Source organism: Ricinus communis, chromosome 8 (assembly GCF_019578655.1).
Source record: "Ricinus communis isolate WT05 ecotype wild-type chromosome 8, ASM1957865v1, whole genome shotgun sequence".
Lineage (NCBI taxonomy): Eukaryota > Viridiplantae > Streptophyta > Magnoliopsida > Malpighiales > Euphorbiaceae > Ricinus > Ricinus communis.
In genome coordinates this window covers 10219263-10234278 of record NC_063263.1, presented here as the reverse complement: position 1 = coordinate 10234278, position 15016 = coordinate 10219263, and the positions used below count along the sequence as shown (strand labels likewise).

Here is a 15016-nt window from a genome sequence, read left to right as displayed (position 1 = left end):
TCCAGTTTGATTTTGAAATTTAAGTTTACAAGTGAGGCAAGCTTAAACCTGCCATCTTCTTGCTAGCAGTGAGATAACAACATTACGAAATTATATTGTTATCGACTCTTTTAAATATGTCGTCGAACAGGTTTCAGCCTTTCAATTTACTGGAGATCTTTTTGGGCATTCTTCCCGGACGGGCGTCACGTCAATTTTACTCCTTCAAATCAGAGCTTGACGGGTAAAAATTTGTTTAGTTAGCTCATAAATTAATATTATCAATAGCGGGAAATTTAAATATAAAATTTATATATCTATGATTTTATTAGATATTATAATCCCTATTAAAATATATTTGTCTGAATAAAGTTATAAATTTATTATATTTATTATAGTCCTTATAAAATTTCATATTTTTAATTGATCGCTGAATAATTTAATTTTTAATTACATTAATTAAGTTCATTTAGGCTAGCGGCTCAAGAAATATGAATTTTTGTTTAGCTCGGCTCGGCTCGACTGAGTTGGATTGCACCCTATATTTATAATAAACAATTGAAACTTTTTTTTTTCTCTAGTGATTCTTTTTATTCGCTTTTGTAATGTTTCTGGTAGATTGTGTATGCAAACAATATCCTTAGATTCTTGAGATCATTAATGAAGCTAAGAAAGATATGCTTGACTGTGAATTAAGGAATTAAGGGCAAAACAAATAATAATAATAATAATAATAATAATAAAAGTGGCTGGTCAGAATGCTTTAAATTGTGAATTCAAATTATTTAATCTATACGGCTAAATTACATTTTCCATTTTAAATTTGCCTCCGTTCTCAAATTATTGCCTCTTGCGTTCTGCTGCATAGGTGGTGGAAATTGCTGCTCTTAATATACTGGTGAGTTGCACCATTTACTTGATTTCTGCACTTCAAGATATAATGATATAATGTAGTTCTTTTTAGTAATTTTGACATTAATAAATCCTCATGCTCCATTGTTTCTTCAATTCTTATAATCTTAACATCATATCTCACTAGTTTAGTATCTTATCAATGCATTGCAAAATTGGTGAAAGTATGTGTTTGATAGACATGGTTTCCAAAACTTTTGTTGGTTTTTTCTTTCTGGAATTATCTTGTGTGAGTATAAATGATTTGGAACTAGGGTTGGTGGCTTGGTGTAATTGTATAATAATGGTTTGTTGTTCTAATTCTTTTGAAATGTTATCAAAAGAATTAATTAAATAAAAAGAATCTAATTTGCCACAGAGAGGGAAAAAAGCGGATAGATTGTTGAGAAGAGAATGTTGGTCTTTGATGGGGCCGAGAGTTGGGAGAAACAGCAAGCAATGTGGCAAATTTTAGTGGGCCACAAGGTAGATTATGATTAAACAACATCAAATCTTCAGTTTATGATATGTGCTAGATTAGTATGATTGAAACTAGATTAGCTAATAATGAGTTAATATTCTTTTTCTTCCTTTTGTTATATTTTTCTTTTGCAAATTTAAAAGGTTCTCGATTGTTGAGGAATTAACTGTCATTTGTTTCTTCTTTAGATAAAAGTAATTGTCGTGTTTGACAACAGAAGTAGCAGTGATTTCTTAAAGCGACGCATCAGGTTCTTCTTTCTTTGCATATAATTTCATTACAAAGGTTTGCACTTGTGTTGTGGTTTTATCTGTTCAATACACAAATCAATATGCATAACTGTTCTGAGATATTGCTGTTGTTATTTGCTGGGATACATCTTTGCTGAACCTTCCTGAGCTTTACAGACTGCTGAGTTAAGTCTTCTATTTTTGTTTTGCTGCTGTTGCTCAGTTCTATATCTTCACCTGCACTTTTAAATAATAGTCCTTTAAAAAAATTAGCAAAGGAAAAAATAAATAGAAAAGGGAAATATTAAAAAAAAAGGGTGAGGGAGAGATAATAAGGTGGAAAGAGATGGAGATTATTATTTCAGTTGCATCTAAAATTGGTGAAAACTTGGTCAATCCAATTGGCAGACGGATTGGATATCTTATTGACTATGAGAGCAATGTTAAGGTTCTTAAGGATGAAATAGACAAACTGAATGAGCTAAGGGACTCGAGTAAACAACTGAGGAATGCAGCTACTAGCAATGGTAGACTTATCACACATGATGTCGAGAGTTGGTTGACAGAGACGGACAAAATAATTGAAGAGTCAAGGGAGCTTTTGGCGAACGTTGTTGAAGGAGACAGGACTGCTTTATACAGGTGGCATCCAAAGATTAGGTTATGTTATTACTCAAGTAAGGAAGCTAAGAAGAAGACTGGGCTTGTTCTTAAGCTCAGGGAAAAATGGTATAAGTTGGATAAAAAATCCTATCCTGCTTCTCCACCAAATCTTGGATCTATGTTCATTGATAGTTTTAAGAGCTTTCAATCTAGAGAATCAATAATAATTGAGGTTATGGAGGCTCTGAAAGATAGTAGGATAAACATGATTTCTATTTGTGGAATGGTAGGCGTGGGTAAAACCACAATGGTTAAAGAAGTCATAAGAAGAGTAGAGGCTGAGAACATGTTTGACAACGTGGTGATGGCAAAAGTCTCTCAGTGTCCTTGTATTCAAAAGATTCAACTCGAAATTTCTGATAGGCTAGGCTTGAAGCTTGAACAGAAAGGGTTACATGGAATAGCAGGTCATCTGCAGATGAGTCTGAGACGTATTAACAGGATCCTGATAGTATTGGATGACGTTTGGGAAAAGCTCAATTTTGAGGAGATTGGTCTACCTTCAGCACATCAGCATCAGGGATGCAAAATTGTTTTAACATCAGGAAATCAAGATGTTTGTTGTAGGATGAACAGTCAAATAAATTTCATTCTTGATGCCCTTTCTGAACAAGAGGCGTGGAAGTATTTCGTGGAGGTAGCAGGCAATACTGCAAACAGTCCCGATATTCATCCTTTGGCAAAAGAAGTTGGAAAGAAATGTGGGGGTTTACCAGTCGCTATCACTAATTTGGGAAATGCACTGAGAGGTAAAGAAGTGCATATATGGAAGGATGTGCTTGGGAAATTGAAGAAGGCTATAAAAGTAGATGTTTTAGAGATGGAAAATGAGGTATATTCTAAAATTGAGCTGAGTTACAGCAAGTTAGAAAGCAATGAGGCCAAGTCTTGTTTTCTGCTTTGTTGTTTATTTCCTGAAGATTCTGATATCCCAATTGAATATTTGGTCAGATATGGAATGGGACTAGGGTTGTTTGATGGAGTTTATACCTTGAAAGAAGGAAGGAATAGGGTGCATGCCCTAGTCGATAAGCTAAGGACATCCTTTTTACTATTCCAAAGTAGCAAGGTGGAGTGTGTCAAATTGCATGTTGTTGTCCGCAGTACTGCCCTATCAATTGCATCCAAAAGAGAGAACAAGTTTCTAGTACTTCGTGATGCTGAAAGGGAAGGGCTGATGAATGATGCATACAATAGTTTCACTGTGCTTTCAATTGTCTGCAATGATACATACAAAGGAGCTGTTGATTTAGATTGCTCAAGACTTAAGTTTTTGCAGTTAGTCTCCATCAACTGTTCCTTGATTGTGAAACTTCAAGACTTAAACTCTGCATTTGAAGGAATGAGAGGGGTTCAAGTTTTAGCTTTTCTGGATATGCGTATTTCATCAAATTTAGTGTCATTCCATGTACTGGAGAATCTTAAAGTCTTATGTCTTGGTAATTGTTGCTTTGAGGCAATGTCTAGCTCCACCAAAGACCTGTTCAAAATTGGAATTTTGGTAAATCTAGAGATTCTAAGCTTTGCTGGTTCTGATATTATGGAGTTGCCGAGAGAAATAGGACAACTAAGTCATCTAAGGTTGTTGGATTTGACATCATGCACTTCTCTCAGAAAAATTCCAGTAGGTGTTCTTTCAAAATTATCCCGACTAGAGGAGCTATATATGAGAAATAGCTTTTCTAAATGGCAATCTGCCTGTGGAGATTTTGAACAGAAAAACAATGCAAGCATTGCTGAGCTTGGTTCTTTATCTGGTCATTTGAAGGTTTTAGACATTCATTTACCAGAAGTCAATCTTTTGACAGAAGGCTTGATTTTTCAAAACCTGGAAAGGTTTAAGATATCTGTAGGCTCCCCTGTTTATGAAACGGGTGCATATCTATTTCAAAACTATTTTAGAATTTCGGGTGATATGCATGGTGCTATTTGGTGTGGTATTCATAAACTTTTGGAGAAAACTCAGATTCTGTCATTAGCTTCTTGTTATAAACTTGAATGTATCATTAATGCCAGGGATTGGGTGCCACATACTACAGCCTTCCCCCTTCTAGAGTCACTTTCACTCAGATCGTTGTACAAACTAAAGGAGATATGGCATGGGGAACTCCCAAAGAATCCTAGTGGCCTTCCATGTTTTGACAACCTTAGGTCTCTTCATATACATGACTGTGGTAAATTGAAAAATGTTTTTTCTCTGTCCATAGCCAGAGTTTTGGTACATCTTGAATACTTAGACTGCTCTCACTGTGGAAAAATACGAGAAATTATCTCAAAAAAGGAAGGTGAAGATTTCAGAATTGCAGAAGCAGCAGAAAATACTTGGTTCCCCAAATTAACCTACTTGGAGCTGGATTCTCTTCCAGAACTAATAAGTTTCTGCCAAGCTATGGCTGATGCAGTTGCTCAGCGACCTTCAAACCATCAGGTATCCTTTCTGTTTCAGATTCTTCTTTGAACTAGTTATCTGCACTTCTGCTGATTGTAAAAGTTCTGTATTGTTTTGCAGTATGAGCAACTGATTTTTTGTACATTTTACTAGATTCTATTTAGAGGTGGAAAAACTGGATGAACAATCTGACCTGTTGGAAAAATAATTCTGGTGTTGGTATATTTGAAATAATTTTGTGATTAGTTTTGAAACTAGCATGTTTAAAAATTCTGAAAATAAGCATATCTTTCGGTTTCTTTTTACAACTAGTTGTATTAGGAGACTAGAAGGGAAAAAAGAAACATACTAAGATGCTTTGTCCTACCGTATGGTTGGACTTTTAACTGGTGTCTTGGCTTTGTAGTGAAGATAAAGCTATATGGGAATGGATGTTGAGATTTGAATATTAAGAACAAAAATTTGAATCCTGTTCCATGTCTCTCATGAGAGCATTTCAAATCAAGGCATTTCATAGTAAAAATAAACGGAGTGTGAATTTCTTTTTGGTTTAAAGTACATAACTGATGTTTAAATCATATCGATTCTTCATTTTACTTTTTGTTGAAGTTCATGAATGCCAGTGAAAAGTTTTTGAGGAAGCCAGAGTCTGAAAGCTCTAGAATAAAAGCATGATTTCATTTATTCTAAGATTTGGTTATGGGACATTGTTTTCTTCTCATTTAAAAGTCTGCATGTTTGTTCATAATAGAAGTAGAACTTCAAAATCAAACCTTGATTTCAAATTCCATATCCAGATGGAATATTATTAGGTGGATTTCCCAAAACTTTGATTAGTTATAGTGGGTTTAAGAAGTCTTACTTCACATGCATCTCTATGAAAAGGATGATACTGATATTTAACTTATTCTTTCTTTTTTTTCTTTTTTTTCCTTTTCTTCGTTTTGCAGTCTTTATTGCTCTGCTTGTTGAATTATACTTGTCAATTATGCAGTCTTTTTTTCCTCTGCCTACCAAATAATCACATCTTCAGTTATTTTTTAGATTTTTAATTTGTTTATTTAAAGTGAGGGAGATTTTCCATTGTATATCTGAAGTTGATGTTAAGACTATAACGCCCTACATATATGGGCACCTAGAGACAAGCCAATACAATGAATTCACTAATTTTACAACATAGTGACATGAACTTCTTGGAAACAACAGCCACAGCAACACTAAACAAGTTATAAAGTTGTGGTCTTCATTTAATTTTTAAGGAATGCTGAAGTTACTTCTGTTTGAACAAGTATCTACGGGTGGTCCATTCTGAATTTGGCCTAGGCAGCACTGCAATTCTTTCTCCTTGGATTATTTTTATCCAATCCAATTCTAAACTACACCCAATTCTATCCTGGGAACTCCTCTTATTCATTACTCCACAAACACTCTATTGAGCTTAAGTAGATAGACTAAAGGAAAATGATTCATTCTTGTGTTACTGTCTCCGTCACTAATGAATGGAAACTCTGAAAAAGTATTTGACGTAGTATAGTTTAATGGATTATGCAGTTAGAATGGTCTGGCTTCAAACAAAGTATATGTCCACTTGACAAGATCAAGACCCAACACAGTCCACATCAAGTACACGACATCTCCAGATCAAGATACATGCTGGAGCTTGTCTCTAACAAACTATTTACATCCTGCTGGATGCAGTGGTTGCTGAATTTGGAATGGCTTGTACTGAAAGGGTGTGATTCATTAGAAGTGGTATTTGACCTAAAATACCAAGGAAATGCTGCTCTTTCTTGCTTAAGAAAGCTTGAACTGCGATATTTAACAAAGCTTACACATGTTTGGAAAAATTGTTTTCAAGGAACTCAGGGCTTCCAAAACTTAAGATTGTTAACGGTAGAAGGGTGCAGAAGTTTGAAAATATTATTTTCACCTTGCATTGCCACCCTTTTATCTAACTTGCAGGTTCTAGAAATTACTTCTTGTGAGGCTATGGAAGGCATTGTCCCAAAAGCAGGAGAAGATGAGAAAGCCAATGCTATGCTGTTCCCTCACTTAAATTCTCTGAAGCTGGTGCATCTTCCAAATCTTATGAATTTCTGCTCAGATGCCAATGCTTCTGAATGGCCGTTACTGAAGAAAGTGATAGTCAAAAGGTGTACCAGATTAAAAATATTTGATACAACAGGCCAACAGCTAGCGCTAGGCGGCCACACTAAATCGATGACTATAGAACCTCTCTTTAATGCAAAGGTATGTACCCAAATGTAAATTGTGAGTTACCTCTTTGACTCTTGTTTGTGCCAACAGAAATTTATATATCTAGATCTATATTCATGTGAAACTTCCTAGGTGGCTATTTTCTAGTGGAATTCCACTAGGACTGCTGAGTTGGAATCACCACTCTACTGTATAATTTCTCCTGAAACTGAAAGTAATTAATATAATTGGTTGCATGTGTAGGTGGCATTGCACATGATAGTATTACATCTGTCTTGCTTGGACAACTTAACAAGGATAGGGCATGATCAACTTGTGGATGGCTCCTTATGCAACATAAGAGAGATAGAAGTTGATAATTGTGAAAATTTACCGAATGTCTTAGCCTCCAATTTGATAGCACGATTCCAAAATCTAGAAAAGCTTTTTGTGTATCGTTGTGCTTCATTATTAGATATTTTTGAATCACAAGCACATGCGGTAGATGAACATACAAAAATAGTCTACCAGTTAGAAGAAATGATTTTGATGTCTCTCCCCAGACTTTCGAGCATACTGGAAAACCCAGGAAGAATTATATGCTTTCAGAGACTTAGAACGCTTGAAGTTTATGATTGTGGAAATCTGGAAATCATATTCTTTCTTTCTCTGGCAACAAGTCTTCAGCAACTCCAGATGCTAAAGATATCTACTTGTCAAAAGGTGGAGAAAATTGTTGCACAAGAAAATAAAGAAGCACATGAAGCAAGGAATAACCAGAGATTGTTTCGTCAACTTGAATTTCTGGAGCTTGTCAAGTTACCCAACCTTACATGTTTCTGTGAAGGGATGTATGCTATTGAATTGCCATCTCTAGGAGAACTGGTTATAAAAGAATGTCCGAAGGTGAAGCCTCCCACTTTCGGACATCTGAATGCACCAAAGCTAAAAAAGGTCTGCATTGAATCCTCCGAGTGCCTGCTAATGGGAGACTCTAGTAAAAATGTAGCTAGCCAATTCAAGAAAAAGGTATGCCCAATTTCCCATTGCATTTCTCCTCCTTCCCCCACATGTTCTGGAAAGTTCATTATTCAAAAACTCAAGATCATGATTACTGCAGCCTAGTCTAGAAACAATATTTAAGAATTTGAGGCATGAATCAGTATCGAACATTTTGAGGAAGATTTACAGAAAATCTAATGCTCATGAATATTTTCCAGATTATTAGCTTTCTTATAGTTGCATGAACGTGTAGAAACTGACAAGCTTTTGGGAATGAGAACTTGACTACATAAAATATGAAACCCCTCACTGATAATACATAAAGTTGCATTCAGGGGAAAGAGTGAGAATTTACTCTTCTGATCAAGGCTCTGATGGGAGGGAGGAAGTAGCTAGAACACTCCAAATTAACTACTTGAAATTTTTATTCCTAAACTCAAGACCAAGTTATTAATATTTTTGAAAAATTTGTTTTGAATATTCATTAACTAATCCAAAAATGATTTGGGGTGCAACTCAGGTTTGAATACTCGTAGAGCCAAATATAATCAATTAATCCAGTTTGAGTATTTTCTTTGTCAATTTATTTTCATTCATGCCCAAGCCTATTATTATATTTCATGCTACGCTCTGGTGCGTAGTCATTTGACTTTTCAAATTTACTTCTTTCTATTTAGGAAACTCAAAATAAAGAAATCATAAAGACTTGAAGAGTTTTAAGTTATTCTCATTATGAATGCTGCATTCCTTTTTTACTTCATTGACTTCCTCTTGGCAATTCCATTGGCCGTTGAGTTGATTACAATTGCTTTACTCCTGTACAATGACACCTTATCTTCTTCTATTGTAGGCAGTTTCCTCTTCTTTTTCTATCCATTTCAAGTTGCAGAGGAGTCTCAAATTTATTAAAAGAGACTATCTTTTCAGGATAGAAAGTTTATCATAATAAATAAATTACATATTTGTGACAAATGGCCTTGGGAAAAATGATTAGCATTACAACTTCATTTACTTGTTTTTTGCAAAAATGGAAAAGCCTTAGGAATGGAGGCTCCGTTATATGGTTATGTAGTTCTATATGGAGAATTGTGGCAATGATTTTGTGAGAATGACATCTTCCTCTCCAATGGCCTTTTTCCTTTTCTTAACTTTCCGGAATTCTGTTCATCAACTTCCTAGGCAAGGCTTTGTAAATATATGCCAACAATATTTAGAAAAGCTTGTGTGTATGTGCACATGATAGAGAGCGAGACTGAAATTAGAAGTTAATTGATATTTTCCCGACTTCTTCAACTGGAGCTATCTTCTTATTTATCAATTGTTTATATTGCTTCTTTCATTTTGCATGATTATCTCGCACTTCAACCTCAACACCTTAATTTGCATTTGACACATTCTCATGTCAACCATTAGTTCAATCCTTTGTTCTTCTGTAACTAAGCCATTAATATCATTACTTATTCTTCTACTAAACTGCTTTTTCAGACTTCCTTAACTTACCAATGCTTAATCATACTAGTTAGAAAGAAACAACTTATAGCATGGACAGATATGTTTTTCAAGAAGCTCATTGACAAACTTATTTTCTTCAGTCCTAATTTGATTTCAAGTACATAATTGATGATGCATTTCTAAACCCATTTCATTTTCTATTTTTTTCTTTTTCAAAATTCAAGGTTATTAAACATATATATATTTCTTTTGTAGGTGGCATTGGACAAATTGGAGACATTGCATATATCTCGTGTGGACAATTTGAGAAGTGTAGGGCATGACCAACTATCAGGTGGCTTTTTACGAAAACTTAGAGAAATGGAAGTTAAAGAGTGTAAACACTTATTAAATATTTTTCCTTCCCACATGATGGAAATGTTTCTAAAACTAGAAAAGCTAACTGTACGTTCCTGTGCCTCCTTGTCTGAAATATTTGAACCTAAACGAGTGAGTTTGGATGAAACAAGAGCTGGAAAGCTGAAAGAAATCAATCTGGCATCTCTGCCAAACCTTACACATCTACTGAGCGGTGTAAGGTTTCTGAACTTTCAGCATCTTGAAATCCTAAAGGTTAACGATTGCAGCAGTCTCAGAAGCATATTCTGCCTATCTGTGGCTGCAAGTCTTCAGCAACTCAAAACACTGAAAATATCGAATTGCAAAATGATTATGGAAATCATTGAGAAGGAAGATGACAAAGAGCATGAAGCAGCAGATAATAAGATTGAGTTACCTGAGCTACGGAATTTGACAATGGAAAATTTACCAAGTCTCGAAGCTTTCTATAGGGGGATTTATGATTTTGAAATGCCATCACTAGATAAGCTGATTTTGGTAGGATGCCCCAAGATGAAGATATTCACTTATAAACATGTGAGCACGCTGAAGCTAGAGGAAGTGTGTATTGAATCCCACCACTGTGCATTAATGGGAGACTTAAATACCACCATAAATTACTTCACCAAAGGGAAGGTATGGCCAATTTCCCGATATCTCTGTTCCGCCCTTCTTTAGTTTCTCCTTTTGTTTCATTATTTATTTTTATGCGAGAATTTTGGAATTGAATGATGCCATATTGCTTACTGAATTTTAAATAAAGATGTAATATTGTTGCCATATTTTTCTCTAGAACATGCAAAGGGTCTTTTTTGGGTCATTAGGTAATATCAGAAATTGCTTATCATCCTCCGACTAGTTACTTTTCCCTGAATATATACCCTCAGCAAGCTTCTTTTCATAAAAATCTGGAGTTCGCCGAAGTTTGATGTTTTAGAGATTTAACAAAGTTTGCACTTCCGTCCCTCTTGTTTCAAAATTAGTAACCTTTGTCTTTAAATTTTGTTAGTGGTTTACACTTTAGTACTTGATTACATAATCATAATGAATTTAGTATGTTATTGTTTCAGTTGAACTGCATGACGGTTTCTGAAATTTAATTATTAGTTTAGTCCTCGAATTGCTAGTTCACAAGTACAACTTGGTCACCAAAAATTCATTGCTTGATGGATCATATATAAGAACTAAATTTACTATTCTGAATAGCTTAGACCAAAGTATATATTAGGAAAAATCTCAATAATCTTTTAGTTATTCACCTTCATTCATAAATAGAATAACCAGCCTTATAGGGAGAATTCAAGTTATTTTAGTAGGTGCAAGTAGGTAGCTCCAAATTTATTTCAGGATACTGTCTGATTGGGATATAGATATCTTTGTAATCATACAGCTACATGAGACCTTTCCCATTCTCATCTTCGTATGCTTATGGGAACTACATATACATCTATTTCTTGCTGCAATTTGTTTGCCTCCTTTAGGATATCTTTTCTCCTTTTTATAGGGACCGGCTGTAGATGATGACACTACTGCACATGAACAAATCGATATTTTGGGATATCATGAAAATATGGACTAGTGGACAATAGATGTTTTCCCGTCGAGAAATTCTGGCAAACAGGTGAAGGTGGAGGAGATGAGAGTGTGGCGCATGATTGGTTGCGGAGTACCAAAATTCACACAGGAGTTCTACTTGTTATATCCAGGATGAGCAATGAAACTTAATGGACAAAACTGCTATCAAGCTCACCCTGTGGTTCGATTTGGCCTAGTGGTGCACAGTACTCTTGGATGTTATTGATCAACAATTATTTATACTTATTTTAGCGTGTATCCTTACACCGTACTACCTTATATTTTAGACAGTGTGGTCACTCACTAAATTCCCTGAAAATAAATTGTAAATACAATAAAACCCTTGGCTTCTGTGAAAAAGATGAAATAATTGTTGTATTGAACTGTGATGATTTACAAATTGAGATTCTAAATTCTACTCAATGAATATGACCCTAATATATACATTTGAAGTTAATGGTCTTATAGCTATGATATTTAGACTCTAAACTCTATGTCAACGTTTTTATTTCTTGATCTGGGATTAGTGGAAGTGACCTTTCTTCCTTAGGGAAGAAAGGTTGCTCCTAATGTCAGCTTGGTGGCCGGTGATGATAGGACCTGAGGCCTTGACCTTCAATCTTTAACTGTTGGTTTATACATGTTGTGTTATGCTTTTGTTCTTCAACGCTCCTCCTCAAGATGGGTCCGAATAGGTTGATCGATCCCATCTTGCTAAGAAGATTTTGATGATCAGCTTTGTTCAAGGCTTTTGTCAGAATGTCTGCCAACTGTTCGTGGCTTCTGATGAATGGAGTTTCAATTTCGCCAGATTAGACTTTTTCTCTTATGAAGTGGCAGTCTACTTCAATATGCTTGGTGCGTTCATGGAAGACAGGGTTTGAAGCAACGTGCCTTGCTGCTTGATTGTCACAATACATTTTCATTGGGCCTTTCATTCAATTCCCATGTCTGTAAGTACTTGTTTGATCCATATTAGCTCACTGGCAGTTGATGCCATTGTTCTGTATTCTGCTTCTGCGCTGGATCTTGCAGTTACAGTTTGTTTTTTGCTTTTCCACGTTACTAGGTTGCCACCCACAAAGGTACAAAAACCAAAAGTTGATTTTCTGTCACAGCTTCTGGCCCAATCTGCATCAGAAAAATCAACAACTATTTTTCATCCAAATCCCTTGACCAGGGGTGCCCTTGAGATACCTAAGAATCCTATCGATGGCATCCAAATGACTAGTGCGAGGTGCATGCATGAACTGACTTACCATACTTACAGCATAGGTGATGTCAGGTCTGGTTACAGTGAGGTAGATTAGTTTCCCTACTAGTCGCTGATAATGCCCTATATTGTTTAAAAGATCGCCATCTTCAAGATTAAGTTTGACTTTAGTTTCCATCGGTGTATCTATAGGTTTCACTCCTAGTTTTCCTGTTTCTTTTAACAGATCAAGGACGTACTTTCTTTGGGATAGAAATAGGTCTTTATGAGATTTGGATATTTCTATTCCAAGAAAATAGGACAGTTGCCCGAGGTCTTTGATGTCAAATTCTTTTTTTAGTTTTTGTTTAACTTCCTCAATTTCTTTATTAATGTTACCTGTTATGATGATGTCATCAGCGTAAACAAGGACAATGATGGTGCATGCATAAGTGTGTTTGACAAACATAGAGGAATCAGATGCACATTTAATGAAATTGATTTTTAAAAGGAAGTGGCTTAGCTTGGCATACCATGCTCTTGGGGACTATTTCAATCCATAGATAGCCTTTTTTAGCTTACATACCAGGGATTGATCGGTTGTAGGCTCGTAACCTGGAGGTAGGGTCATGTATACTTCTTCGAGAGAGACCCTTGGAGGAACGCGTTTTTCACATCCATTTGAAATAGACTCCATCCTGAGTTAGTAGCAACAGATAATAAAATGCGAACGGTGCTCATTTTTGCTATAGGAGCCAAGGTTTCCTGATAGTCTACCCCGTATGTTTGAGTGAACCCTTTTGCCACCAATCTAGCCTTATATCACTTAATCGTCCCATCATGTTTATATTTGATTTTATACACCCATTTACACCCCACATGTTTTTTATTTTTTGGCAGAGATGTTAATTCTCAGGTGTCATTTTTTTCAAGAGCCTGAAGCTCTTCATTCATAGCCTTGCACCAGTTAAGGTTGGTGTTAGCTTCATAAAAGGAAGAAGGCTCAGTGTGAGCGGTGAGATTACTTAAATAGGTCTTATATGAACTAGACACAGAATGATAGCTAATAAATTATTGAATGCGATACGACACCTGATAGGACACATAGTCCCTTAGTCTGATAGGAGGGCGGATAGGCCGAGATGATCTTCGCGGGGCAAGTTCTTCAATTTGGTCAGCTCGTAACTCATTGTCTCCCCCTGAAAAGGTTGCCTCGAGAATGGTACTGGCTCCCCCTGAAGGAGAGGCGTCAGGAGTGGCCTCGGGAAGCGGCTCCCTGGTGGCTGGAGTAGTAAAGTCTAACCTGTTAGGAAAGAGATAGTTATCGGGAAATAACAGAGTAGAGGTGACATGGGCAGAGTCTTTTGTAAAGTAAGGGGTACACTCGTCAAATGACACATCCCGGGAGATATAGATTTTATGGGTAGAAGGGTAGTAGCATTTATACCCCTTCTTTTCAGAAGAGTACCTTAGGAACATTATTTTCACAGAACTTGGGCAAGTTTATGAGAACGTCTAATATGGATAAAGGATGTGCACCCAAAGACTCGAATGTGGCCTAATTCTGTTTTTCCCTCTTTCAGAATTTCCAAGGGACTGAGATTTTTGAGCTTGGGACTAGGTAGGCGATTGATGAGGTAGGCAACAGTCAGGAGGGCATCCGACCAAAAAATATGGGGAATATTATTTTGAAAAAGAATTAATCTGGTGACTTTAAGAAGATGACGGTTTTTTCTTTCAGAAACGTCATTTTGTTCGGGAGTGTAAATGCAGGTGGTTTGATGTAAAATTCATTGATTGGAGAAAAAAATCAAAAAAGTAATTATTTACGTATTCAGTGCCATTATCTGATAGAAAAGTTTTAATTTTGGCATTGTACTGAGTTTGAATAAAATGGAAAAACTTCTGGAAGCAAGAAAAAATTTCATTTTTCCTTTTAATAAGTAGACCCAAGTGGTGCGAGAATGGTCATCAATAAAGGTGACAAAATAGCAGAAGTGATTATAAGAAGTAACGGGGGCAGGTCCCAAATAGCAGAATGAATTAAATCGAACATATGATCAGATGTAGTAGAGGATACAGGAAAAGGTAATCTAGTATGCTTGGTAAATTTGCAAATGTCATAGCAACTAGTGTTAATTTTGAGACAGAAAAGCTGATTTAAAACATGATCAGATGGATGCCCAAACCGCTGGTGAATCAAAATGTCGTGACTGACAGGATTGGATGAGACTAGACACTGGTTGGGAGAATTTATGAGATAATAGATGCCATTCTCGAAGCGGCCTTCACCAATCATCTTCCCTGTGATTCGATCCTGAAATAAGACTGTAGATGGTGAGAAAATAACATTGCAATTTAAATTTCTAGTGATCTTACCAATAGATAATAAATTGGATTTGAAATCCAGTAAGAGAAGAACATTGTGAATATCATTATGCAATAATTTTAAGGAGCCAAAGCCAGAGATTTTAGCTCGGTGTCCATTGGCAACGGTCACATGGCTGGAATTTATGGAAACAAAATTTTACAATTTTGTGGCATCCCATATCATATGATCCGTTGCCCCGGAGTCAAGTATCCAATTT

General features: G+C 35.9%; 1 protein-coding gene across 4 annotated transcripts; it reads left to right on the top strand.

Annotated features, from left to right (window-relative positions):
• The first annotated feature begins 27 nt into the window (after positions 1-27).
• On the top strand, positions 28-11619 carry LOC8282309 (disease resistance protein At4g27190). Of its 4 annotated transcripts, XM_025157070.2 has the most exons (8): positions 28-223; positions 848-877; positions 1250-1356; positions 1540-4672; positions 6185-6883; positions 7094-7858; positions 9539-10297; positions 11166-11619. In XM_025157070.2, exons 4-8 carry the CDS (start codon positions 1928-1930, stop codon positions 11238-11240), a joined length of 5043 nt encoding a protein of 1680 aa, XP_025012838.2. In that variant the 5' UTR covers positions 28-223; positions 848-877; positions 1250-1356; positions 1540-1927; the 3' UTR covers positions 11241-11619. The 4 variants fall into 4 exon arrangements, with proteins under 4 accessions (XP_025012838.2, XP_015573739.2, XP_048234148.1 ...); XM_015718253.3 differs by lacking the exon at positions 1250-1356; XM_048378190.1 differs by lacking the exons at positions 28-223; positions 1250-1356 and having other exon boundaries at positions 631-877; positions 6596-6883.
• Positions 11620-15016: the final 3397 nt, after the last annotated feature.